The sequence below is a fragment of the Metopolophium dirhodum genome, chromosome 2 (genome assembly GCF_019925205.1).
Source record: "Metopolophium dirhodum isolate CAU chromosome 2, ASM1992520v1, whole genome shotgun sequence".
Classification (NCBI taxonomy): Eukaryota; Metazoa; Arthropoda; class Insecta; order Hemiptera; family Aphididae; genus Metopolophium; species Metopolophium dirhodum.
In genome coordinates this window covers 20,892,307-20,918,636 of record NC_083561.1, presented here as the reverse complement: position 1 = coordinate 20,918,636, position 26,330 = coordinate 20,892,307, and the positions used below count along the sequence as shown (strand labels likewise).

General features: G+C 29.8%; 4 protein-coding genes across 5 annotated transcripts in view; 2 read left to right on the top strand and 2 right to left on the bottom strand.

Annotated features, from left to right (window-relative positions):
- The first annotated feature begins 1,298 nt into the window (after positions 1–1,298).
- LOC132939274 (zinc finger protein 391-like) lies at positions 1,299–4,709 on the top strand. Its single transcript, XM_061006359.1, has 6 exons — positions 1,299–1,488; positions 1,565–1,726; positions 1,801–1,872; positions 1,958–2,026; positions 2,441–2,486; positions 3,252–4,709. Exons 1-6 carry the CDS (start codon positions 1,424–1,426, stop codon positions 4,455–4,457), a joined length of 1,620 nt encoding a protein of 539 aa, XP_060862342.1. The 5' UTR covers positions 1,299–1,423; the 3' UTR covers positions 4,458–4,709.
- A 1,243-nt stretch (positions 4,710–5,952) lies between these two features.
- On the top strand, positions 5,953–6,875 carry LOC132938817 (protein FAM200B-like). Its single transcript, XM_061005825.1, has 2 exons — positions 5,953–6,454; positions 6,781–6,875. Exons 1-2 carry the CDS (start codon positions 5,953–5,955, stop codon positions 6,873–6,875), a joined length of 597 nt encoding a protein of 198 aa, XP_060861808.1.
- Positions 6,876–7,566: 691 nt separating this feature from the next.
- On the bottom strand, positions 7,567–16,904 carry LOC132939269 (myb-like protein P). The gene is made up of 6 exons (XM_061006350.1): positions 16,287–16,904; positions 13,678–13,784; positions 13,507–13,593; positions 10,189–10,325; positions 9,958–10,108; positions 7,567–9,892 (listed from the first exon to the last, which is right to left on the bottom strand). Exons 2-6 carry the CDS (start codon positions 13,707–13,709, stop codon positions 7,963–7,965), a joined length of 2,337 nt encoding a protein of 778 aa, XP_060862333.1. The 5' UTR covers positions 13,710–13,784; positions 16,287–16,904; the 3' UTR covers positions 7,567–7,962.
- A 5,645-nt stretch (positions 16,905–22,549) lies between these two features.
- The window catches only part of LOC132938346 (amyloid-beta-like protein), a 104,466-nt gene continuing 100,685 nt past the window's right edge, over positions 22,550–26,330 (bottom strand). The window contains exons 8-11 of one of the 2 annotated variants that reach the window (XM_061005128.1): positions 26,009–26,301; positions 23,956–24,099; positions 23,752–23,865; positions 22,550–23,636 (exon numbers count right to left, since the gene is read on the bottom strand). In XM_061005128.1, the coding sequence (XP_060861111.1) occupies positions 23,752–23,865; positions 23,956–24,099; positions 26,009–26,301 (551 nt within the window). In that variant the 3' untranslated portion in view covers positions 22,550–23,636. Of the gene's footprint in view, positions 23,637–23,747; positions 23,866–23,955; positions 24,100–26,008; positions 26,302–26,330 lie in introns of those variants that run through there. The other variant, XM_061005129.1, reaches the window with a different exon arrangement.

Sequence of the window (26,330 nt, the reverse complement as noted above, 5' to 3'; positions counted from 1 at the left end):
AAAAACCATAATTTATTTAAAAGAAGATGTTATTTTAAGAAAGCTATAATACACAATATTAAATTATTAACATTTTTAATATAATATGTATAATGATCACTTATTTATTCCAGAGTCTGAAAAAATTTCAGTTTTTGTTTTGATTTTGTATGTAAGTTCCTATTTTTTTCGATTTTAGTTTCAATTTTTCAATATCAGTATTAGGGAATTTCGGTTTCGGTTTTGGTTTTGTCTACCGTTTCCAATTTTTTTTTTCCTTAAATTTGATGTAAAACTGTCAAGGCCCTCTTAATCAAAATTATTAATTGTTTTTTTTCAAATTGTTTTTTTGTTTTTTCCAAAATGTACAATTTCACACAGATAAATTATTAAAACATATAGTAAATTAATGTATTTTTTTAATATACTTTTGAAAAATATTAATAATAGTATTACAATTTAAGTATTTAAACTTTTTCCATAAACGCTTAAAGCACAGAATATATATTCTGTGCTTAAAGTTTATAGAAAATAAGCACTGATAGGATAACTATATAAATATATCAACCATTTAGCATATTGCATATAGATATGTTTCTATCCCCAAGATCTCTGTTAATAATATATAATAATATATAGGTAATAGCATTGATTTTATAATATACTTTAAATACTATAAATTTATTATAAAATCAATGGCGATAGGTATAACTGAGTAATAAATGCTTAAAAAAAGGTATACAAAATATATGCATTTTGGTAACACATATAGTTAATATGAAAAGCTACTAGTATTAACCTCATTATCAACATATTATGAATTGTATTTAACATCCATATATTAATAAATAATATATAATTATTATTTGTTAATTGTAACACTTTGAAAGCATTATGTATGATCATTTAGTAGTGGATTAACTCTCACATTTTTCATATATTTTTTTTTTATAGGAAATTTAAAAATGACAATATTTAATAATATTATTAACTGTATTTGATTAAAAGAAAGTATTTAAATACATGCATATAAATAATTTAGAACATAGAAGTCATTATTATCCAATGAAAAATTTTGAATTTTATTCCTTAATTAATCATAATATATTTACAATTTTCTATAGCTTTGATGTACAAAACTGTTCATTTATCGGCCTCTTTAGGACATACAGCGCTCCCGGTGGTGACGACTTTCTATATTAAAATTTTCAATCAAGTTTTCAAACAAGGGACGACACCTTATCAATACACCTTACTATATAGATATCTGTGCTATCAGCTGTCAAACATTTTTGTTATTATGATTATGTTATCATGGCATAACGTGATAAACATTTGAGATGTTCTCCTGAGATTTCTTTGGAAAATGGAAATTGGAATACTCAAATTACATTGCGTACTTAATTAATTGTAATTTGTATCGTATTAACTGTAAGACAAAATCATGGTCCATCGCTGTATATTGTGTGGTAGTGCATCAAATACACACAAAGACTTCAGTTTCCATCGGTGAGTCATAAATTAAAATTTTGTTTTATATAACAATATAATTTTAAGTTTATACTTTTGACATACATTGTTATAGGTTTCCAAAGAATGAAACTATACAATCAATTTGGATTGACTCTTTAAGTATTAAAGAAGTTGTTAAAGACTGGCATCGAATTTGTAGTGTACACTTTTCTCCAGAACATTTTACTTTTAAAAATGAACGAAAGATTTTAAAAATAGGCGCTATTCCAAAAATGTAAATATTTGTCTTCATAATATTTATTCTAGTAATTTCAGTTATTTAAATATTCTATTTTTATTGATTTATAGGAAAGAAGATAAAGATGAAGTCGGAAATTGTGAAACTTCCTTAGAACATGACGTGAATTTAATGAGTAACAGGTATTAAAAAACTTTTTCCAACTATTATACTAATAATTTTTATTTAATATAAGTATTAAATAACTACATAATATCTTGTTTTTAGTTTAGTTGATGTTGATTGTTGTCCTGATATTGACTTTTCAAATGAATCTCCACCAAGTACAAGTAAAAGGTATAATAATAAAGTATTTCAACCTGTACAAACCCCTTACGTATTTAAATAATTTTATATTATCTATACATTATAGCCCAGGTTACTCTAAACATTTGAATACCTGTTTTAATTATTATTCTTCTTTTTTTTTTTTTTTTATTGGTCTTGAAATCTATAAAATTTCTGCTTCGTCAACTTGGTAATTTGCATGCATTAATTATTATTCATTATTATAAATTATAAAATAAAACTACAAAGCTTACGCACTTCATAAAATTCCATTTAACATTAAAACTTGTGTTACTCTTATTTATAATACGACCATATTTCTAGGTTTATAATTTGTATTTTACCTTCCACGCATAAGAATATTGAACTATATGTTTATTATTTTACTTTATTGTTTAATTGATAACTGTATTTTTGTTTTAGGTTAATAAGTCCAAAAAACACCAAGAAAAAGAAGAAAAAATCTAAGGTATCCAATGTCTTATGTATTTATATTATTAGAAAACTAGGTTCATTCGTTTTTATGTTACAACAAAATATCAAAAATTGATTGATGAAAATAACCTAACCTAACCTAACCTAGGAAAATCCAATATCGTAAAAATTTTAATTCAAACACTCATAAAAAATGAATGTTCCTTTTCGGTAAACTTTTTTTTTTTTATTAAGGTAGGTAAATTTTTCTTCTTTCAGCATTTATAATGATAGCTTTGAAAAGTAAACCATTTATGAATTTCTAACTGAAAATATGTTCGATATTTTGTTGAATTTTGTCAAAATATATGAAAAAAAAAATCTTACCGTAGATACATGAAATTTTCACTGAATGTTTAGCAATATTAACACTTTCTCAACAGCATAAAGTTTTCAAAATATTTTGACTTGGTTTGAGCTGCTTACGGACATTTTAAGTTGTCAACATTTTTTTAAAATCAATAAAATTTTATTTGTTGGGACAAAAAAACTTTAAAATGTAATACCTTACATTCCTAATAAATTGTTACAATGGCACTAAGGCAGTTAAAAAATATTAAAAATACATATGAACAATTTTTTTTATGAGCATTTAAAGTTTGATTTTTGACAGATTGTATCAAATTTAAAATTTAATAATTAGTTTTGCAGAAAAAATTTATAACAAGTTAAACTTTTATAGCTAAGGATTGAAATGATACATATATTCAAATTCTAATTCAAAAATATCTTATGAATATTTTGAATTAATATTTTATAGGTTCTAAATTGTAATGAAGTAATGTCACCGAGAAAATCGAATAAATGTAAGCGACAGACGCCGGATAAAGAATACTCAAAAAACGATACCCCTCAATCAGTGGACACGGAAGTGGAGACATATGTTAGTAATAATTATATTGGCGAAGATGGCGATAAGAAATTAGAACTTTTTGATTCTCTGGAAGATCACACTTCAGAATATCGCACCATGACCGACACAGGTGTGAATTTAGGCCAATATAGTAATCAAACAGTTAACGATGCCTACAGTGATAAAAATGTTCTCACTGGAAACACTCCTCTCCAGTGCGACTTTTGCTTTAAAACGTTTGCGTACAGATCTAATTTGCTTGTACATAGAAGAACGCACACCGGTGAGAAACCATATGGGTGCGACGTTTGTGGACTAGCATTTATGATGCAAAGTCATTTAGTTAGACATCAAAGAACGCACACCGGGGAGAAACCATATGCATGCGATGTTTGTGGAAAATCATTTTCGGAAGAAGGAACTTTAGTTAAACATAAAAGAACGCACACCGGTGAGAAACCATATGAGTGCGATGTTTGTGGCCGATCATTTTCGGAAAAATATAGATTGGTTAGACATAAAAGAACGCATCCAACGTCTAACAATGACAAAAATGATCTCACTGGAAACACTCCTCTCCAGTGCGACTTAACCGTCACAGGTGAGAAAACATATGAGTGCGATGTTTGTGGACTAGCATTTCACCAGCTATGTCATTTAGTTAGGCATCAAAGAAAGCACACCGGGGAGAAACCATATGCGTGCGATGTTTGTGGAAAATCATTTTCGCAGCAACATCATTTAGTTGCACATAATAGAACGCACACCGGGGAGAAACCATACGAGTGCGCCGTTTGTAGCCGATCATTTTCGGAAAAAAAACATTTGGTTACACATACTAGAACGCACACCGGGGAGAAACCATATGCGTGCGAAGTTTGTGGAAAATCATTTTCGCAGGCACACCATTTGGTTCCACATAATAGAACGCACACCGGGGAGAAACCATATGCGTGCGACGTTTGTGGCCGATCATTTTCGGAAAAAGGAAGTTTAGTTAAACATAATAGAACGCACACAGGCGAACGACCATACGAGTGCGGTCAGTGTAAAAAAAAGTTCTCAACCAGCCGTGACTGTAAAAGACATACACAAAGTGTTCATAGAAAATGATTTTAAATTTGATATTATTATTGTAGTATATACTAAAATTATCTTACCTACTCGACCAAAATTATACTATGTACATATTATTTATAAGTTATAACCTTAGACTGTAGTCCAATTCGATTTTGTAATACCACTTAATCATATTAAATTCAGTTTGTATGGAATTAGGTTTTTGTTGTGTATAGAGTTTTTGTGTATTTATTTTATCTATAGAGTATGGATGATAGTTGAATAATAAAAATTAGAATTTTTGTATATATATATAATTACAGTTTTTTGATCAAACATTTTTTAGAACTATTGTTTGTAGAACGTATTGTTTTTACACTGATGTGTGTGTGTGTTTTTTTTAAACACTTAATTTCTTCAACTTTGAAGGCATTTGATGTTGTTTTTTGTAATCGGTGAGAATTTCATGTATTTACGATAATTTGTTTCAGGTAACGCATCAAAAGCCAAAATCGATTTGGCGTGAACATTCCCGTTATTTCTTAATTTTTATTTAGTTTTTCCTGGTGCTTTTTTAAACTATTGGGAATTTTAAATTTTGCCCTCCTTATTGGCAACGGGCTGATCGGAAATTTTTCCGCAACAAAGGAAATGTCTCCACGGATAAAACGATCAGTCACAACTCGTCCTCCTTTGGTTGCAAACTTGCGACCTAAGACTTGCAAAACGCCGATTTATTTATTTAAAAATAATAAGCCGAACCTGAATGGTATTGAAGTCAAGTGACCAAAATTATGAGCCTGTCACTCCACCTATACCTGTTAGAAATTTTATGTAGCTTATACGATTGTATATAATATACATAAACGAAGCAACTGGCAATCTACTCCGTAGGTATTAGGATATTATTAGGTATTATTTTGCTGGATTAATATCCACCTCGGAGCTTGTATATATTGTCGACCGTTTCCATTTACAACCCTTAGATCATAATACTATACATTTGTATATGATATAAGGTACTTAAAGGCAGATACAACCAAATAGTGTATAGCAGCGGTTCCCAAACTGTGAGGCGCGCCTCCCTTGGGAGGCGCAAGCTTTTGGCAGGGGAGGCGCGAGCCGCGTGGTAAATATTGATATTTTTGAATCAACAATAATTTTGTTGAAATGTCATAACTATTCCAAACAAATATTTCATACTGATGAAAAAAAATAATAATAAACCAAATTACTCTATAGAATTGCTTATCTATGTATTATAAAATCAATGGTATTACTAATATAAAGTCGCGTTATATTCGTACAATAATATACTTGATTCGGTGATTTCCGTAAATGTCGTTACAGCATTATCGCATTATCGATAACCGAATATTATTGCGTCTACCCTACCTAATAGTGTAGAATTGTAATAAGTAATGACCAATATTAATATATTTGTACGGCAATAGCAGCAGTAGTCGTCGTGAATGAACCGTACGTAAGGTGTATTCGTCATTTTCGAATTGCGCATTATCAACTCGTGTTTTATATCTTTTCTGGAAAAATGGAAAAATTTCTTAATATTAAGAGTACAACCAAGCGTTTAAATGAAGACAACAATAAAGAAGAAAATAAACGTAAGTTCAGAAAATACGATGATAGTTATTTAGACTTTGGTTTTACTTACATTAAAATAGACAACGAAGAACGTCCGAAATGTGTTATTTGTTTAAAAGTATTAGCTGCCGATAGTATGATTCCAAATAAATTAAAGCGTCATTTTGAAACTAATCATGGATCGTTAATTAATAAAAAACGTGATTATTTTGTAAGGCAACGTGAACAATTAGAAAAACAATCAACCAGTTTTATTAAACAGACAAGTGTTCCAACCAAAGCACTTTTAGCTTCTTATAAGGTAGCATTTCGTGTTGCTCAGAGTAAAAAACCTCATACAATTGCTGAAGAACTCATTTTACCATCAGCAATTGATATGGTTTCTACTATGATCGGGGAATCTGCTGCAAACCAACTTAAAAATATTCCCTTGTCTAATAATACAATAAGTCGGCGAATTCATGATATTTCTGAAAATATAAATGAACAGCTTATAAAATATCGATCAAAACTTAATATTGAAAAAGAAATGCGTGTGGCTGTCACAACATTGCTACCTAATTTTGAAGAATTATTAAACAGAAAACAAGCACATTGTTCACATTAAGTTTAAATATTAATACGCATTGTATTTTGTAATACTTTTAATTGAAGTTTAATAATATTTACTGTTAACTTATATTTTCATAAAAATAAAAGTGTTTGTATATTTAAATACTATAAATTTGTAATTTAATTTTTTATAGGAGGCGCAATTATTTTTTTTAATTTTTAGGGTGGCGTGAACTTAAAAAGTTTGGGAACCGCTGGTGTATAGAACAGTTCAAAGTACATGTGACACAACCATTGATTAAGGGAACGTTACAGTGACATTTGTTGTCTCTGTTTTACAAGTGCATAACACAACAAATTTTACGCTCGGCAGAACACGTTTATCTTCGTTAGTTTAAAAATTAGAGAAAATTGACCTATTATAAAATGTAAAGGTAAGACTTATCTATACATTGACATAGGCTTTTTATTGTATTTTAATTTTAAAGCGAGTTATGCGTATTTTAAAATTGTAAACTGTTTGTACATCTTAAAATACTCATAATTTGCTTTAAAATTAAAATATAATAAAAGGCCTGTCAATGTATAGATAATAGTCTTACCTTTAAATTTTATAAGAGGTCAATTCGCTCTAATTTTTAAACTAACGGAGATAAATGTGTTCTTTTGAGCGTAAAAGTTGCTATGTTACGCAATTGTAAGACGGAGACAACAAATGTCACTGTAACATCCCCTTAAGTATACTTTAATCAATGCTTATTTATGCTAATATCACTACTCATAATATAAACATTTTTTTTTCAACTGAATTTGTTGTTTTTGTTTGGTCAATAAATTATTCCAGGTAAGACCTTTAAGGTTACAAATTGAAACCAGTGAGTGAATGACCATTCATGGGTAGTTATGAAGTGTCAACAAACTTTTATTGCTTGACGTTTTTTGATGGTTTGCTACTGCTGTTAGCAAACTAATAACTATACTTATTAATAAACATTAAAATACGGCTCAATAACTATGTGTCGTTTAAAATGTATTAATAATAATGAGAATAATAAACTCGTACAATGGTTCTAAAGTCCTTACCGAATAATTCGTTATAATGTACACTGGTTACTCAATGATAAATATAAATTTACAATAAAAAGAAAAAAAACATTTGCACTATTCTTTTTATACCCAATTGATATTCGATACGAATATCAAAGCAAGATGGGTTGAAAGTATTTATTGCCAAAAAAAAAATCACACACTAGGAGAAATTGGTGGGAAAAAATCGAAGCAAAAATAAAACACTGTACCTTACACAATACTTGGGGTTCAATGCTACCGAGGTATCAAAACCTAAGTATTTCCATTGACTAGATGACGTATTAATATTACGTTTTGTGATAAGACTACATATTTATTAATCTTTTAAATATGGATTGCCCACATTCAACATCTTGTCTCTGAGAACCTGATGCTCCAGTTTCTGGTTGCCAAACATGTGTTGCATGTTTTGCTCTTTGAAGTTGTGGAACTGCTGCTGGTTAGGTTGCATATAGTTCACATCTTGAGGCATCTGTGCATAAAACAGATTGGCAGGAAACAATGGAGGGGATGGATCGATGTTGAAGTTGTACGAGTTGGGCAGTGTGTTGGGCATGAACACATTCGGCTGCACTGGTTTGGACTGTTTCATTGGTTCTCGGACAGAATTAAATGAAGAGTCATTTAGTCGTGTCTGTTTGTCCTGGACCAAATTATACATGGGAAAATTCATTTTATCCTGCCCTAGCGATAGATTGGCTAACCTTTCGATGTTAGTCTGATGTTGATAGGGGTACAGACCATTAGGTGGTGGCACTAATGGGTTAGGATATATGAGATTATTGAATTGGGGGTTAAGATCTAAGTTTAATGCTGGAAACGCACTGTTGCCAGTAAGATTGAAATTGTTTGAATTAGCAGGCATAAACGATGTCTGCTGCTGTTGCTGCTGCTGCTGCTGCTGTTGTTGATGCTGCTGCTGCTGCTGCTGCTGCTGCTGCTGCTGGTGGTGTTGTTGCTGTTGAGATTGCAGCAACTGGTTAGGCAACATAAAATCTGATTGCTGTTGTAGCACAGGCTGGAACGGTTGATACACCTTCTGGGTAGCCTTTTGGTTCCAGTTCAGATTCTGCTGTATTTGATTCAACGTAGGTGGTTGTTGAAGTAAATCAGGTTCAACACCACTACTAGTTGCACCGACTGGCAAGTCTGAAAGTAATTGTTTATTGTTGAGACCCAGCCTATCACATATTTGGGTCATGTTGGCCAAAAAGTGTAAGTTGGAAAGGAACTCTGGCGAGTTATTAGTTTCTAACACCGAACTAGAGGTTTTTGGAAGGACAGATTCCATGTTGGAATACAGACTATCAGTATTTGTCTGAGATATTTGGGGTTCTGTGTGTGGTGGCACATTATATGGCGAACTCTGACTAAGAGCTTCCAAAAGGTACCTATTGAAATCTGGAGCCGGTAGTGGTTTTTTTTCAACAAACTTAGGACTTTCAATAGGTTTGGGAGGTTCTTTAATTTGAGTACTCATCGGTCCCCAAGAATCAGTAAAGCCATACACGTTAGGCTTAATTTCTTTCCGTTCAGACTGAATGAGTTTTTCATCAATACCATCATCTTTGGCTTCAACTGGGTCATTCCAAACAACTGAATTACTTTTGGGGCGATCACTGCTCCAAATATCTACGGATTCTGTTTTAACAGGCTCTGAAGACCAGTTGGAAGCTTCCCATTTATTTTTGGACACATTGACACCTACATCACCATTCCACATGTTGGACGGCTTTTTTTCATCTTTTTTTTCTTCGGGTTTGTTCCAACCAGATGTAAGAACGCTCCAATCATGGGCTTGAGGTTGAGGTCTTTGATCATCAATATCATTTGATCTCACATTTCTTTCTGGTTGATAGTTGTCTTTGATGAATGTTTCCTTCCAGTCACCCCTCTGCCTAAGTTTTTTTTCTGGCTTAAGAGGGCTGTCAGTAGGTGATGGTTTATTTTCTTTAGGTTTGTCTTTTTGAATGTGTTTTGACTTGCTTTTAATGTCTTTTCGTTCTTTGGACCTATTGTTCTTGGAATCATCTTCCCAGAGTATCCCAACTTTAGGGCTTTTATTAGTTTTGTTGTGTTCAGACGCAAAACCATAATCATCTGATTCTTTAGCAAATGAACTGTTATTCCAACAATTTATGGATCTAGATTCCTTAGATCCTCTGGAATTCTTTTTGTTTTGGGAATTATGTTTTTTTTGGAACATCAAGTCATCAGAACCAATAGCATTTTCTTGGTCATTTTTCCTGAAATTAATAAGTTTTATGTAAAAAAAAGAAAGAAAATTTTATGACATTTCAATTATATTTACCACGAGGAATCTTTGGTTCGAGAATGTTCTTCGGCACTTTTAATACTTTCAGCAATTGCCATTTTTAACATTTTTTCTTCCTCATTATCATCTTTAGCTTTGGCAAACAGTTCTGACCCTTTTTTGCGTGCCCAAGCATTTGTAGTAACAGCTATAAAATAATATAATGTTTAGTATTTATTACACATAGACATAGCTATACAATTTTACTACAGTATATTCTAAACTTACGGAATGTTGCAGCAGCTTTAATTGGCTCTGAACTAACAATATTATTACCAGTGCCATAGGTACATACAAATTCTTCAATATTGATCATCTTGCTCTCTTTCTTGGGCTTACGCTTGGATTTAGGTTTTTGTGTAGCACTAAAAAATAATATAGTAAAAGCTCTCAATTTAAATGTATAGTTTTCTAATTGTTAGAAACAAATCAATACAAATTCAATTTTACCATGTTATCAGATAATCAAATTAAGTTTAAAATAAAATAATAATGTAACCAAAAAAGGATTTATTAATACTTTAAATATAGGTATAGTAAAATAATATAACATTAATATGATTTTCATTTCATTTATTATCTTTTTTTTTTTTAAATATTAGTAATATTATATCTAAATTCTAGATTCTTTAATTTAAAACCTTTGACACATTTTTGTAAAATTGTCACATAGCCAAATATTATGTGGTTTTACTAACCTACATCATATAATTTATACATCATAATAAAGAATTAATCATGGTTTAAGAATAACTTTTGTGTTTAGAGCCTATTCATAAATAAAAGGTATAGGTAATACAATTAGGATTATCAATTTTTTTGATTTAAATTAGAAAAACTGTTACCTAGTTCAAAAACAAAGAAGTTTCATTTTTAAAGGTAGGTATATTTATAAAATTATTTATAGATTTTTTTTTAATACTTTGGTATTTGACATAAAAATTAATTATGATCTGATAGAATCAAATTTTTAAAACTAATATTTCTAAAATTGAAATGCATAATAATAAAAAGTTATCCATCTGTTCATTATATTATATTATACATTATAGAAACACATTTTTAGAAAAGTATTAAGTTTCAGACTATATAATTAAAAATATAAGTTGCCATTATAAAAATCAAATGTATATATTATAAAGGAGGGGATTTATCAATAAACATATAAGTATACTTAATATAAAATGTTGGAATTGTCTTAAATTGTTCAAGAAACTTTATACTTTTTAAAAACCTATTGATTGACGGCAATCAAAAATATTACCTTATATAATATAAAAATAAAGTTTATATTAACATTGAAAAATTTTATGAACATTTTATTTATGTAAATATTTAATTGAAAAAAAACATTTATAAAATAATTTGTTTATAATTTTAAAATAAAAATAACTAATGTGGGTAGGTACTATATATTCATAGTATTTATAGTATATTATAAAATCAATGCTATTACCTATATATTACTATATATTAACAGAGATCTTGGGGATAGAAACATATCTATATGCTGAATGGTTGATAGATTTATATGGTCTTCCTATATCAGTGCTTATTTTCTTTAGACTTTAAGCATTTATGAAAAAAGTTTTAAAGAGTTAAATTTTAACACTATTATTATTATTTTTCAAAAGTATATTAAAATATTAATTTACTATACATTTTAATAATTTATCTGTGTAAAATAGTACATGTTATTTTAGTATATACCTAATTTAGAAAAAAATATTAATAATTTTGATTAAGGGGGCCTTGGCAGTTTTACATTAAATTTAGGGAGCCTGATGATAAAAAAATTTGAGAAGCACTGTACTAGATTATACTGTAGAATATATAAATATATATAACTAGCTGTCCCGGTAAATGTTTGTAATGTTGCATTTCAATTTAAAAACTTCATAATTATACATTTTTCACTGTTTATTTTTCAAACATAATTTGTAGTCATTGGAGAAATATATAAACAAAATTTTTGATAAAGATTGGTTGCTCAATATTTTTCTTCTAATAAATATTTAAATTTTTTTTTCGGTACATAATTTTTAAACAATTGCACTATAAGTACAGTCTCGGTATAACATTTTTTATTTTTAATAATGAAATAAACATTTTAAAATTAAAAATAGCAAATTTGTAAAGCTAATATTTAGACAAATTTTGATGGAAAAAACGTTTATCTAAGTCAAGTAGAGTTCATTTTTTACAATATCAATATTTTTTTGGAGTAAATTAATTTGAAACGTCATAACTCAAGACCGGATTCTTGTGCAATTGTATCTTTTCATTAGGTGTTCCAAAACTTATAGAAACCAGTTATAAATCTGTAACTATTGTTATGACTTATTACTAATATTTATACTTTTCGCTTGAATGAATTTTGAAAAAAAAAAAAAGGATAAAAAGAATAGAATATATAATATTATATGAATAATAATTTTTAACTTATTATACAAATAATTTAATTATTTCCCTGGATGTAAAGATTATTGTAGAACCAATATTTTAGTTTATATTTGAAATAAGAATAACTAGTAGGTACAACATTATGTCACCAGGAACTATATCTATAAAAAAAATAGGCTAGTATACTTTAATTTTCTCTCAGCTTCTATTGCCTGGACAAACTTAATGACAGGCCGGGATTCCGGGATGAGTGACAAAATGGCAACCATAATTTGTAATCGCCGTGTTACTTATCATTTTCACTGGACTTTTAAATTTAATTTAATACGGTGTAATAAACATAAGGATGATATTATACTATGACTTATGTACCAGATCCGATTTAGAATTCATTTGGTCCAATTTATCAAATTAACCAGATTCCATTCCACAACTCGAAAAGCAAAATTTAACTCTAAATTATCAAAAAGATATTGTAGAAAAAATACGAGATGAATTTGAGCAAATTGAAAACGAAAATGGACAAATACTATATGAACAATTTAAAACACTATTTGATAAAAATCCTAGATACAATATTATAAAACAATACAATACTTCATCAAATGGAACCGACGTCAATTTAAAAATAGATCCAGCTATTATAAGCTGTTACAAGCAATATTCAATAACAAGTGTCAATGTAGAATGCATGTTTTCACAACTAAAACACATATTAAGTGATAGAAGACATAATTTCACGGGAAAAAATTTAGAAGTGTATTTAGAAATATAAATTTTAATAAAATGCTGTAAATTAGATTAAATTTTTATATTCTATCCATACTTACTATACATATAATAATAAATAATAATATGAAGAAAAATAAATAGGAATAAAGGTAAAATTTGAATTACCTACATGGAAAAAATTGTTTTTATGTAACTCCTAATATATCAAAAATTTAGTTATGCATATTTCAGAATATTTTAGATGAACGTTTTTAGTCATTACTTTTTGGGAATTTCTGGATATTAGTACATTTCTTAAATTAATTATTATCCATACAATTTTCATAATTTTTGTCATACGTTTTACTAGTATCAATTTTTATTTTTATTTGTCAGGTCTTCCTGTTAGGTACAGCCTGTAAAAGTACTTACCCAAAATATTCAACAGTATCGTTCGCTTTTTTATTTCCGCCACCAGAAGGTCTTCTATTTTGAGAACCTGAAGTTTTATTTATTTTCCTGCACACAAAAAAAGTAAATAAATATAGGTATTATACAAAACTAAAGATTTATATTATATTGATTTTATAAATATATATATACCCTTCTGGAACATTGCTCTTCCATTCCATCATGGAAGAATTTCAAAGCCTGAAGACTCAAGTACGTACTTGATTTATAGAGATGGTTGTGATAAAAATGTCAACTCCCTGGAAAAAAAAACAAAATTAAAAATACATAAAATCAACTATAGAAACATAATGATTTAAGTAACTATGTATACCTAAATGATTAGTTCTGTATACCTACTGTCTTATACATAATATATTTATTATTTAAATTAATTTGAATAATTTGATTTACTTAACAAATACAGAACAGGTGTATTATTTATGAATAAGAGTTAAGTAATTAAACTTAGTAACATTCTCATGTCTTGCCATTTTAATAAAAGTGTGTTAAACTAAAATTGTACCTATCTTTTTTGTGTAACATTTAATAATTTACATAACAATAAAAATCATTACTTAAAAAGTTACAAATGCAAGTAGTAAGTTTTAAGAATTATTTTATTCTGAGTACCTACATACGTATAGTTAGATGAATTGTAAATTGTAGTTATAATGATTTCAAAAATAATAGTGTTCTGTATAAAATGAACAGTGTAAATAACATAGCATAAATTGTGGGAAGTTCTAGTTGATGGAAAACATTCTGGGCCAGAAGGAGGAAGATGAAGGTGAGTTGCAATACATATACACTGTCTCAAAAGAGAACAATCATTTTTAGCGCATCACAAATGATGCAATTCATTCAATTGGTACATCAAGAACCACATGATCATGCTAACACAGGATCGTTGATGGTGGGGGGGGGGATGCGTATCCCTGACAAAAATCTATCGGCAGACTGATTATTTTCTTTGGAGACAGAGTATAGGTAATAGACCGGAAAGTCATCAAAACAACACAAAATCAGTCTAGACAGAGATAACTAGCGATAAGCCTTTTTTAATTGTGCTACCAACCCTGAGGGAGAACAAAGAGTGTCAATTTTATTAGGTAATATAAAATAAACAATATGGGGCAGGGTGGAAGTAATGACAATGCCTCATGGCTCAAATAGAAAAAGGGTAAGTAGTTCAAGTTGCAAATTTTTTTTAAATTAATGAGAGAAAATGTTTAAATAAAGTAGGTAGGTAATGGTGGTACATTTATAAGTAGTTATAAACAAAAAATTACAAGCATAATGAAATATAAAATTGTATTAATTCAATCTACATGTTCAAACATTATTGTGTGTTAGCCATTAATTAAAAATCAATATAACTACATTAGTATTATAAAGGTACAAGGACGACATATCTAATATTTATTGGAAACATAGGTACCTTTTATATTATGGTATCTACGTGTTATAAATCTTATAATTTTACATAACCACATAACTAATACTGATATAAGTACCTACGTGACATTAATCAGAACTAAATTTTTGAAGGTCTATATACATCCAGAACTGAGAAATACAAATAGTTAACATTATATAATATGAGAAGACAAGAACTCAACTTTTTGAAAAAAATAAATAATTATCAGTGGAAATTGGTAAGTTTCACACAAGGTAGACATGGTGGTAAAGTATTTCAATGAACAAAATAAGATAAATTAGGTAATGATTGCTGATTTAAAACTAGGTACCTACCAAGAACCTATCAAGTAATATGAAATTGTCATTATGATCACCACACATCAGTCATAAGAATATTGTCTCGAATATTGTTATGCCTCATTATTACGTAGAGATTTTTAGATGAATAAAATTAACAATTTGTTACAATGTAATAAACACATTTTGGCAATTAATTTTTTTAAATACCTATGTATAAAAATTAAGTCACACATTAAACAGAGCAATAAATATCATAGGCAATTGGATTTTAATGGTTAGATAATGAATATTTATATTTTTTAAAGCTTCTCTACGATGTAGGTAGGTACACAATAGGTATATTAATGGAATGTTAGATTTTTTTCAAATTGTATCAAGTATCTAACAATTTCATAGGTATAAGGTAGGCACCTAGGAAACACGTAAGATAAAATTAATGAATTAGCAAACTTATTTAATTTGTAGCATTTATAAGACAGGTAGTGTATCGACTTGTACACTGTATACAATATAGTGTATAATGCACCTATAAGGTACCTACCTAATTAAAATATGTAGAAGTTAGAGTAAAGGACCTAGACAGTTAAATTTATTGAGCAACATCAATAAGAGAAACATTACAGTCAACAGATAGGTATAGGTTGTACCTCTCTATGAGCACACCATAGATGAGTAGAATTTTTCTTTTCTGTAGCTTTAGACATACTAAATAAGTCAATCACATAGACTATCAAGTATCAGAGGAACTATAATATTGTGTCATTGAAATCTTTGTGAGAACCGAACATCTGTTCCTAGGCAGGGTCGAGTGGACATTACTGTAACAATATAACAACACCCGGGCACGTATCTCTAAGGGGTTCACGAAAAAAACAGTGGCGGCGTACATGTCTTGAGGACGACGGACACCCAGATAAGGACGTGGTCGCGAGGGGGAGGAGACGACGACGTTCCGTCAGGGGCGGCTCAGGGGAAGGCGAGAGCTGTAGTAGTCGTACCTAGCCCTGGGGGAGGCGCAGGACGACAAACGGACGACTTACCCTGTGGTGTCCTCTGCGGCGGAGACGGCGAGATCCTAGTAGTTGCCCGGGCGGCGTGTCGTGTGCAATTCTCGACGGTCGACCGTGCGAAGATACGTCGGCCGGCGGTGATAACCTCAAGAATATTATCGTTGTGGCGATGTCGAAACGGTGGCGGCGGCGGAGAGACGAACGGACGAGGTGCACCGACTATATAATATTATTGTAATACCTACTCCAAACAATAACCGAAACGCACACACACACGCGCACGCACGTACAATACTCGCGCACACACGCACGCACACACACACACAGCGCGCGCTCTCACATCCGACAGTAACTCGAGTTTTACCTACGAGATTATGCGACGAGCCGGGAACGCTGTAGATAAAAATATAATAATAATAATATAGTACTGCTGTTTTTGTTCGTTTTTCGTTTATTATTGTTATTGTTTTTCAGTCAACGACGATCGGCGGACGACGTCTTCGCTATTTCCGATCGCATATCCGTCGCAGGTACAACGACCGAATATAATATAATATGCGAGTAGGTTTTTTATTCTTATTTTTTCGGTATTTCCTTCTATATACCCAACGAGCGTTTACACTCCGTCACTTCTCTATCTCTCCGTTCCACGGGTGACGGGACGGTCTCGGGACTCGGGAGGAATATTCATTACGAATGGCTCTCAGTGCGACCAACCCCCGCGGTCCCACAGAATGCCAACGGTAGAATCCGCCCACCCCGTGTATTTTAAGTTGACGACCGACCAAAAATATATTTTATATTTATAATAATAATATCCGTTGTCATCGTAGGCTTTTATAAGTAAAGTAATTTAGTGTTTGTTATTCATGTGTCTATGTTGATGTTAATAATATTTATAAGTCGACTGTGTCTTCAAACTTCTAAAAGGACCGTATACGAGTTCGTAGGACGCAGGACAGGTGTCAGGTCGTTGTTATCGCCGTCGCTTATCGTTTATCATATTTTTTTTTTTATACACAAACTAAGATACCTTAGTATATCTTAATTTATCTTAGTTCGTGGTTTTTTTATAATAATTATAAATTATTTGTAGATTATATTTTTTTAGGTAACGATAGCTGGTATAATAGTACAAGAAGATTATCATTATTTCACGGTTCAATGAGGTTGGTTCCAGGGGGGGGGGGGGGCTAAGGGATGCGGCGTCCAAATCCCAAACCCGTATTTATAAAATATGTTTATTGTTAAAAACAAAATTTAAAAAATGTATTGTAGGTACTATCGAAAGTTTTTTGAAAATTATGACATTTAGGTATTCTATAATATTTTAGTAAGTACTTAATATATTGTAAAACTGTCAGTAGGTACCATGTAATTTATAGAAAGTAAAAATGCTAAAAAATTTTAGTTTTGGATAAATTTAAATATTATTTTACCGAAAACCGATGGAGATGTTACAAAAGCTATTGTTTACACCGAAAATGTGGATATGCATGATGGAAAGATTACGTCGTAGCTACTACTAATAACAATTATTGTCAACAGTGGCGTGAACTTTTTTTTTCTATGAAGCAACTTCCTCAAAAAGAAACCCAAGTACCCGCACACCAATTGTTCACATTTACACTTATCTTTTCATGCATTTTAAACGCAGGTCATATGTGACTATATGCGAGTATAAATTATAAACTATATAGTCCTAGCCGTCTAGGTCTTGGAGACGGAGACTGGAGTCATTGGGATACCCACCCCCACTTTTGCATGAGGCAGTCACCCCATAGACTGATAGTGAATCGTTTCATTCCCACTTTAATCAACAGTTTTATAAATAACACGCAAATATATTCTATAGGTACCTACTATAGGTATATTTTTTTAAAAAAATTGATCAAAAGAGACATTTCCATTAAAATAATTAGCGCCGATTCAAAACAATCCAAAAAATAAGTTCACTTAATTAAAATGTACCTACTAGGGCCAGTGGTGGAATTTCAATGTTTTTCTGGGTTGGTGGGGGGGGGGGGGTGGGAGTTCTGAATTAAAGATAAATTAAAAATATTTATTCAACGTATTTTTCAGTATATTTGAAACAGGTACACAGCGTGACGGTAATAGTGCGAAGCTAAGTAAAAAAAAAAAAAAACGAGTACACACTAACGTACTTACGTACCTACATTAACTGCAGGAGCCAGAATTGTACGACCATTGAAAAACCGTCCTAATTTGTGCTAATCCATCGGCCCCGCTCTACAGGACAAACGGCTGAACATATAAGGTCGTATAAGGTATCAATCGATCAGAAATATTGTGCAGATGTCAACGAAGGAACTCGAAAGTATATTGGTTGGATGGCTTAAAAGTTACATCCATTCAAGTCCGGTTTGTTGTACCTATGCGATGAAAATATCGTAAAATATAATTTTGTATCCCCGATCTGCCGTTTATCCACCCCACTACTCTCGTTTTGCGGCAATTGCCAATTAGTAATACAATATAAACAATATGTGAATATTAAAAGGAATAATAATATATATTATATTATTAAATGTATACAAACGTGTATAATATATAAATAAATTAAGCGTAGCCTCGAGTATTATTATATTTATATTTAACGACCGGTTTCGAATTCAAAATTCATCTTCTGTAACTACCATAATAAATTTACGTAAGTGTTTTAAAAAGAAGTTATTACTTAATAATATCTTAAAGCACGTTATTGATTATTAGTTATTTCTAGTCACGTAATGTCGTCGTAACAATGACTTACAAATAATAAGGTAAGTATCAGAAAAAAATTAGTGATATACCAACAAAAACAAATGCTAGCGATATGATTTTGCTATTATTTATAAATGCTTTCCCCAAGCAACTAAAAAACCGAACTACAGCAGTCTTAATCCTTAATTTAATATTATTATTTCAGTTAATAAGTACACCATCTTCAAGAAATATTTCTTATAATATAATACCACTACCACTAAAAAGAGTGAGGTCCTTAGAGCAAAGGTGCGCATAAGGTAATTATGAGAGAAGGGATGAGGTTAAAGTAGATTTTGAAACATATTTATAGTTTATAGACTATAGGTAGATACTAGGTAGTAGATTGGGTTTCTTGAAAAATAATGAGGCCGATAGGGTATGCAGTTATGTAAACATTAACTCCAAAAAAATAAGTTTGTATATTGCCATTGCAGGATACTCTTATTAATTAATATGATATAAAAATCTAAATAATTGAAAATATGATATCTAAGTGATGGCGAACATGCTTGGTAAACTATCCTGTATATTCCCGTATAGTATTTAATTATATGTCAACGTTTTATTTACTTGTACAATTTTAATTAAAATATATTTCAGAAATGGCAACAATATAAAAATGCAGTTTTCATGGGAATGGTCAGCTAGAGTCAAAATAATATCTATAATTTGTCTTATTTCGTCTCGAAATTATTTAAAGACTGTTACAAAAATACAACACGTCATAATTATTGTCTATAAACAATGTACTAATTGGCAATTATAGTATAATATTATAACTTACTGTCGTATTATACTGTCATCATGTCATCAACTACGTTAACCCACATGGACTTGGACGAGACATGCTGGCTATTATGCTCCAAGTCGGCAGACAAAAATCCAGTGTTCCATGCCGAACATTATGTCGATGACACCTGAAATGGAAATCCAAGCGCCGTCCGACACGATAGTCAAAACAGAGTAAACAATGCTGACCGAACTTAATGTGACGGTGCCGGTTGTTCGTGTGGCATGTATATAGGACGATTAGGACGAGGATGCTGCAATAACGGACCCAGTGATAACCGCGAACACGGTCAAACCTAGACGACCATAATTGTATTTATATTTTTTATCGGTACCGTGCTAAAAAAAATCTTTAGGCGTATTATAGGTATTGTAGTGTGCGTAGTGCTAAGCAATTGTTGTGTACGTAGGCTTATGTAGGTACAATATTTATAGTTTATATACCGTTATTATACCGTTTTTATCTCTCAGAAAAAGTTTTCGTTCGGTTATTTATATATATAGCAATAATAGCAAAATCGGTGAGTGGATGTTGCTCTGCTCTACAGTAGGTTACAATAGTAGGTCACTGTTTAATGGATTGCATCAAATTTGAATTCAATGATATAATATCATCAGTGGCGTAACTGGATAAAAATCTAGGGGGGGGGGGGCAAAAAAATTAACCTCCCGTTCGGTCGTTCCTGTAGTCATAATCGCGTTTTCAAGATAATAACGTGTTCACAAATCACGGATAATAATCGTCACGAATAATGCGATTATTGCAATAACAGTCACACTGACAATACCTACGTCAACATAATATTATTCAACAAGAGAAACCTAAAATAAATATAAACTTTTATAAAGTAATTTGAGGAAAAAAATATTTTAATATTATAATATTATGTTAACAGTATTGTTAAGAATACTTTTTAAATGTGGATTATTTGGAGGGGCCAAATGATACTTTTTTGAAAATGTTATCAAGTATATAAGAATTGATAAAATGAATATATGGTGTAAATTTTAGTTGAATTGAATTTAAATTACAACAAAATATGAAAATTGCTATATGAGAAATCGAGTGAATATCCAATGTTTTAAAAATTTGAACTTCAAACGCCCATACAAATATAATTTGACTTTCCAGTAGACATTTTTTTTTGATAAAGGCAGACAAACTTGTGTCAAATCTATTGAATTAAATTTTCGAATCATAGATTTTAAAAGAAAATTTTTTAGGAATTTCCAACTCAAAATATTTTGCACATTTTTGTGATTTTTACGGTTTTTGTCAAAATTCGAACTTTAAATGCTTGAAAAAAAAATTGTGATCATGGATTTTTATTATTTTTAAAATGTCATTTTAACATTATATTAAGAGTTATGTATTAATACATAACTCTTATTACATTTTCAAGCTTTTTGACCGAATGAATAAATTTTATTGACATTTATAAAAAAAAAAAATTTTAATAATTGGAAACCGAAAATGTCCGTAAATAGCTCAAAACAAGCCAAAATATTTTGAAAATTTGTTCGTTTATAGAAAATGCTAATATGCACATCCAGTGAAAATGTCATGTACCTACGGTCATTTGTCTCTTAGTTAAGTACATCAAAAACCAAAATCAATTTTGTCAAAAACCGATTTTGCGTAAAAATTTACGTTTTTTCTTTAATTTTAGATTCTGAGCGGAGTGAGGAAGCTAGTGGTTTTACAATTGTGTTTATTTTTATTTTTTTTTTTATATCCTGTATACAAAATTTCTACCAGATGGAGTGCTTCGATTTCAACATATAAGTAGTACATTATCTTTTAGCAAAATGGATCAAGATGGTACTTTAAAGAGGTCATTTTTTGATTTTCTCAATAGTTATTTATTTAATGCCACGGGAAAAAACTACTCACAAATTACGAAAAACCGCTTAAAATGGGATTTTAATTTCTAACGATTTGTATATCACTGTAAAACGAATAAAACATTATAATATATTATAATATTAATTTTACTTAAAGGCTATAATAAATAATAAAAATGTAAAAAATCCAGACTGATATAGACTGTCTCCGCTCAGAATCGTTTTTCTTATACAATGATATTATAGCATTGAATTTAAGTTTAATACAATTCATTATACATTGTCCCACTTGTATAACCTACTGTATAGCAGAGCGAAATCCACTTACCCGCTTTTTTTATTTGTTTTTCCCGGCGCTTTTGAAAACTACTGGGAATTTTGACTTCCCCAATGCACCGACTAGATTCACTTTCCCATCGAACAAGATACTTAATTGAAAATCGAAGTATTATTTTGACTATTTATCGTGTATACCGTATATACAGACAAAAAAAATCACATAGTTAAAATGTAAAATCAATACATTTATCGCTCCGCTCAGAGTCAAGAAATTTATTTTATTTTGTATTAGTAAGTTACTTGTTGCTGTAAAATGATTTTAATTACAATGAATCTTTCGATCTTAGGAGTATTATAGTATAGTATTATAAAACACTAGAGGTATAATTTATGAAAGAAGTAATAAGATAAATTAATAAATAGACAATGTAATCAACCATTTCTTTTAATGTATACAATTTTATTTTTATAAATAAATTAGTTATACATACATTTTTAGGTAGGTAATGATAACATTTTGGAAAAACACTTAGTAATTATTATTATTTTAAGTTATATCAGATTCAAAAACATACGTTTTGTTCCATTTTATTCTTAAATTTACACAAAAATAATATAAATTATAATAGTATACTTTCTAAATGCTTAAATAATATACCTACCTATAATATAATATAATATCTTACTAGGTATATATTTTTATATAATAGAGTGATGATGAAAAAAAAATATAATAATAATAAAAATGAGAAATCTTAATTGTCCTAATAGGTAGTGTCTTTTAACAATTAAAAAAGTAATCTTAATTATGAATATGAAATAAAAAAAACTAACTAAAATAATCAGAATTTAATAACAAGCGAGACGTACAATATAATATTGGAAGTTGTAGATAAATCATTATAACCATTGTTTGTTCTTTTATATTGTTTTTTCACTATTATTTTTTGTCTATTGTTATTTTATTGTCATTATTAAAAAAATAATAATATGAATAATAATAATAATAATAATAATAAAGAAAAAAAAAAAGAAAAATAATATAGGTACTTAAAAAAAATGAAAATGTGTATACTATTTATTTAAATGTAAGTTTTTTTTTAATTATCGTATTGTATCATAATAATTATTATAATTCAAATATCTAACTATAAATATATGTCTAACTTAATAATGCTGATGGTACTACATAGTTTAAAAAAAAGCGCTAGACAAAGGTTAAAAGATAATTACAATGTACACGTTTTGAGTATTATTATTATTTAAATGTTTTCAAAATATTGTGTATAATATGAATGTCCAACATGACTAATGAAAAACAAGCATGTTTTGACTAGAACAATGCATTAGGCGATTTCGTTAAAACTTTTCGTAAAATAATGGATATGTTATTATTGTTTTTAAATGGAATGAAAATAAAATGGCACTTTTGTCTAGAAGTTTATTATGGTCCTTCCTACATCTATGCTTTAAACGAAGTTAATTTTGTAATTAATCAGACCTATATATATATATATAATTATATATTATATAGTTATATAGATACATTATATATATATTAATAATATGTTCCTATTTGTATCACGTACATCCATATTTATGTAAATATTTATGCATATAGATAAATGGTTAAAAACGCTGCTGGGTGGTTAAAATCGTCTCCTTAAGTACGTATCTCGCTATGTGGGCTATAGATTTTTTCTGAAAAATAACAAGTAAGAATAGAAATTATATTTTTGGTAATATTAAACAAAATATGACGATTCTACACGACAAATTAACAAAATTATAATTATATGTTACAGGTTGTACCCACTTATTGATCTTTAACTTCAAAATATTTATAGGTGGGATTCTCGTATCCGTTTATCTGCATGTTGGCCACGTGACGTTCCTCTTGAGATATACCTTGATCGACTTCGATAAATCCCTATAAAAAAACATAGAAAACGATAGGGGTTAGATATGTTTAACAATGCAAACAGAAAAAGATTTAACAAAAGCAGCGCGATCACGTTACCTGATTTTGTGGCAATCTGGCGTTTCTTCTGCGGATCACGGCTACTCCGACACAAATTGCGGCTATTAACGACAATCCTGCAAATGCCAACGTTAAGTGGACGTTCCTTGAATCACGGTGGAAGTTCTTCCGGGTGAAGAATGTCTGCAAAAAATTACCGAATCAGAAAGAATTAGTTTACTAATTACCTATTAAAGCAGTGCGTACCTCGAACATTTGTTTTTTGAGGGGGCGAGGGGGATATTAAATAACTTACTATGAAACAATAAAAAATCCAATAGTAATTCTAGCAACTTGATAGTAAATGAGATAAGGACTTACTAAAGTATTAGATGACAACATTACATTTAACATTCATTAGGATTTAGGACAGATATACCAATGTCTGGAGCTAAGATTTTGGTGACTTGCATTTTTTTTCTTTAAGTGCTATACAATTCTAACCAAAAACTAAATTTGTTTCGTGATAGAACAATTTAGAGTATGTAATTTTTATTTTGCATTTTTTGCATTTTTTGTGTTAAATGCATTTTTAAGGTCATTTTTACGTAATATTTGTAATATTACGTTCATTTTGTGTATTTAAACTAATTTTTGTTTATTTTAAGCTTTTTTAATATGTGTTGTAAAGGTAATCCCAATTAGTACCTATAGGCAATTACCTACTCCAGTCCATTGATATTGAAAAAGTAATTTAATTAATTGTCGATATATCCGATAAGATTAAATATCGAACTAACCCAAAACTATATAGGTATACAATAGTAGCTTAAGAAGTGAATTCGAAACGTACCTATGTGGTTCTATACCGATCTTAACTGTACACAATACTGAACAAATAATATTACTACTAATACTAAAAATTAAAAATTAATATTAAAACTTTAAAAATCTTACAAATCTTAAAAATGCCAAAAATTAAGTCAACAGTAGAAAGCCGTTTACGTAGTTTTGTGCCGATATTTTTTCTACGGACGGTATATGGTGCTTTTTTGTAAAGTTTGTAATGTAGCAGTTGCCTCCGAAAATAAATTTACAGTTCAACAACACATTAGTCGAGATAAGTATGCTCGTGGAATTCAACGAAAACTGAATAAAGTGAAACAAAATAACCAAGTACTATAATCTAATTTAACAAATAATAGTGATCAATCGTCATTTAATTTAGAGCTTTGTAAGACATTATATGCAGCTAATATTCCACTTGCTAAATTAAATAACACAAATTTTAGAAAAAAATATAAAATTTAAAATCTTAGACGAGTCTCCATTGCGTAAAGGCTTCTGGAATCTTATTATCAGAATCTTTAAATAAAATAAAACAAATTGAGACTACATTGTCCCTTTCTCCTAATGTAATCGGAGAAACAATATCAAACAAACTAAACTATGTTTTGATGAAAAATAACGGGTTCAAAGTTTTAAAAAATATATCTGCTATTCTGGACGTTGAAAATACAACAAGTAGAGTTGGTATTCCGGAAGACCTATAACTTTAAATGATATGATTCATTTCAAATATGCCTTTGTTACTTCTGTGGACGTTGAACGAAGTTTTTCTTCATATAAAAACATTTTATTTGACCACCGTCGCAGCTTCCTGTTTGAAAACCTTAAGAATCATCTAATTGTGCAATGCAATAATATGTGTACAGGTGAAAAAAAAATATGATATATTTTTCATTAAATTATTTTAATTAATGATTTTATTTATTTTTCAGAATAATCATACCAGGAAGCGGTTACATTCACAAGTCAAATTTATACCTATTTTGTTCGTAATTAATAATTAATAATAATATTTATTTTAAAAATAAATTCTTTTCGCTCATCTAAGTACATTTTTTGGTCATTTTTAAGTTCATTATTTAGAGTTTTTAGGTAATTTTGCATTTTTTTTTAGTGCAATTTTGTGTATTTTTTAGGTCATTAAAATCCTAGCTCTACAGTCATGTCTTTAGGTAATTAGTGGGGAAATTCACCTGTTCCCACTCATCAGGTACGCCACTGTTAAGTAGTGCAGTTACAAATTTTAATTATTTATCAAAATTACCGGTTCTCCGTGACTTATGTCATGCACTTGAGCATGAGAGACTTTTGGTTCGGAATCGTGGTCGTGGTGTTGCACGGCAGCAGCTGGAGCGGCGGCGGCGTTTTGGTCTGGTTTGATTGCCGTGGGTTGTTGTTGGGTCTGTAGCTGCTGACCTGGATGTGGTTGGGTTTCGGCGTTTTCGTTAGCATCGAACTCAGCAGCTGTTTCAACTTGAAGTTTGGCTTCCTTTGATTCAACCATTTCGTGCGGTTGTTTGCGTTTCATCTCCATCGGATATCTTGCACGGGATTTGTCTACACAACAAACACATTCAAATAGTACA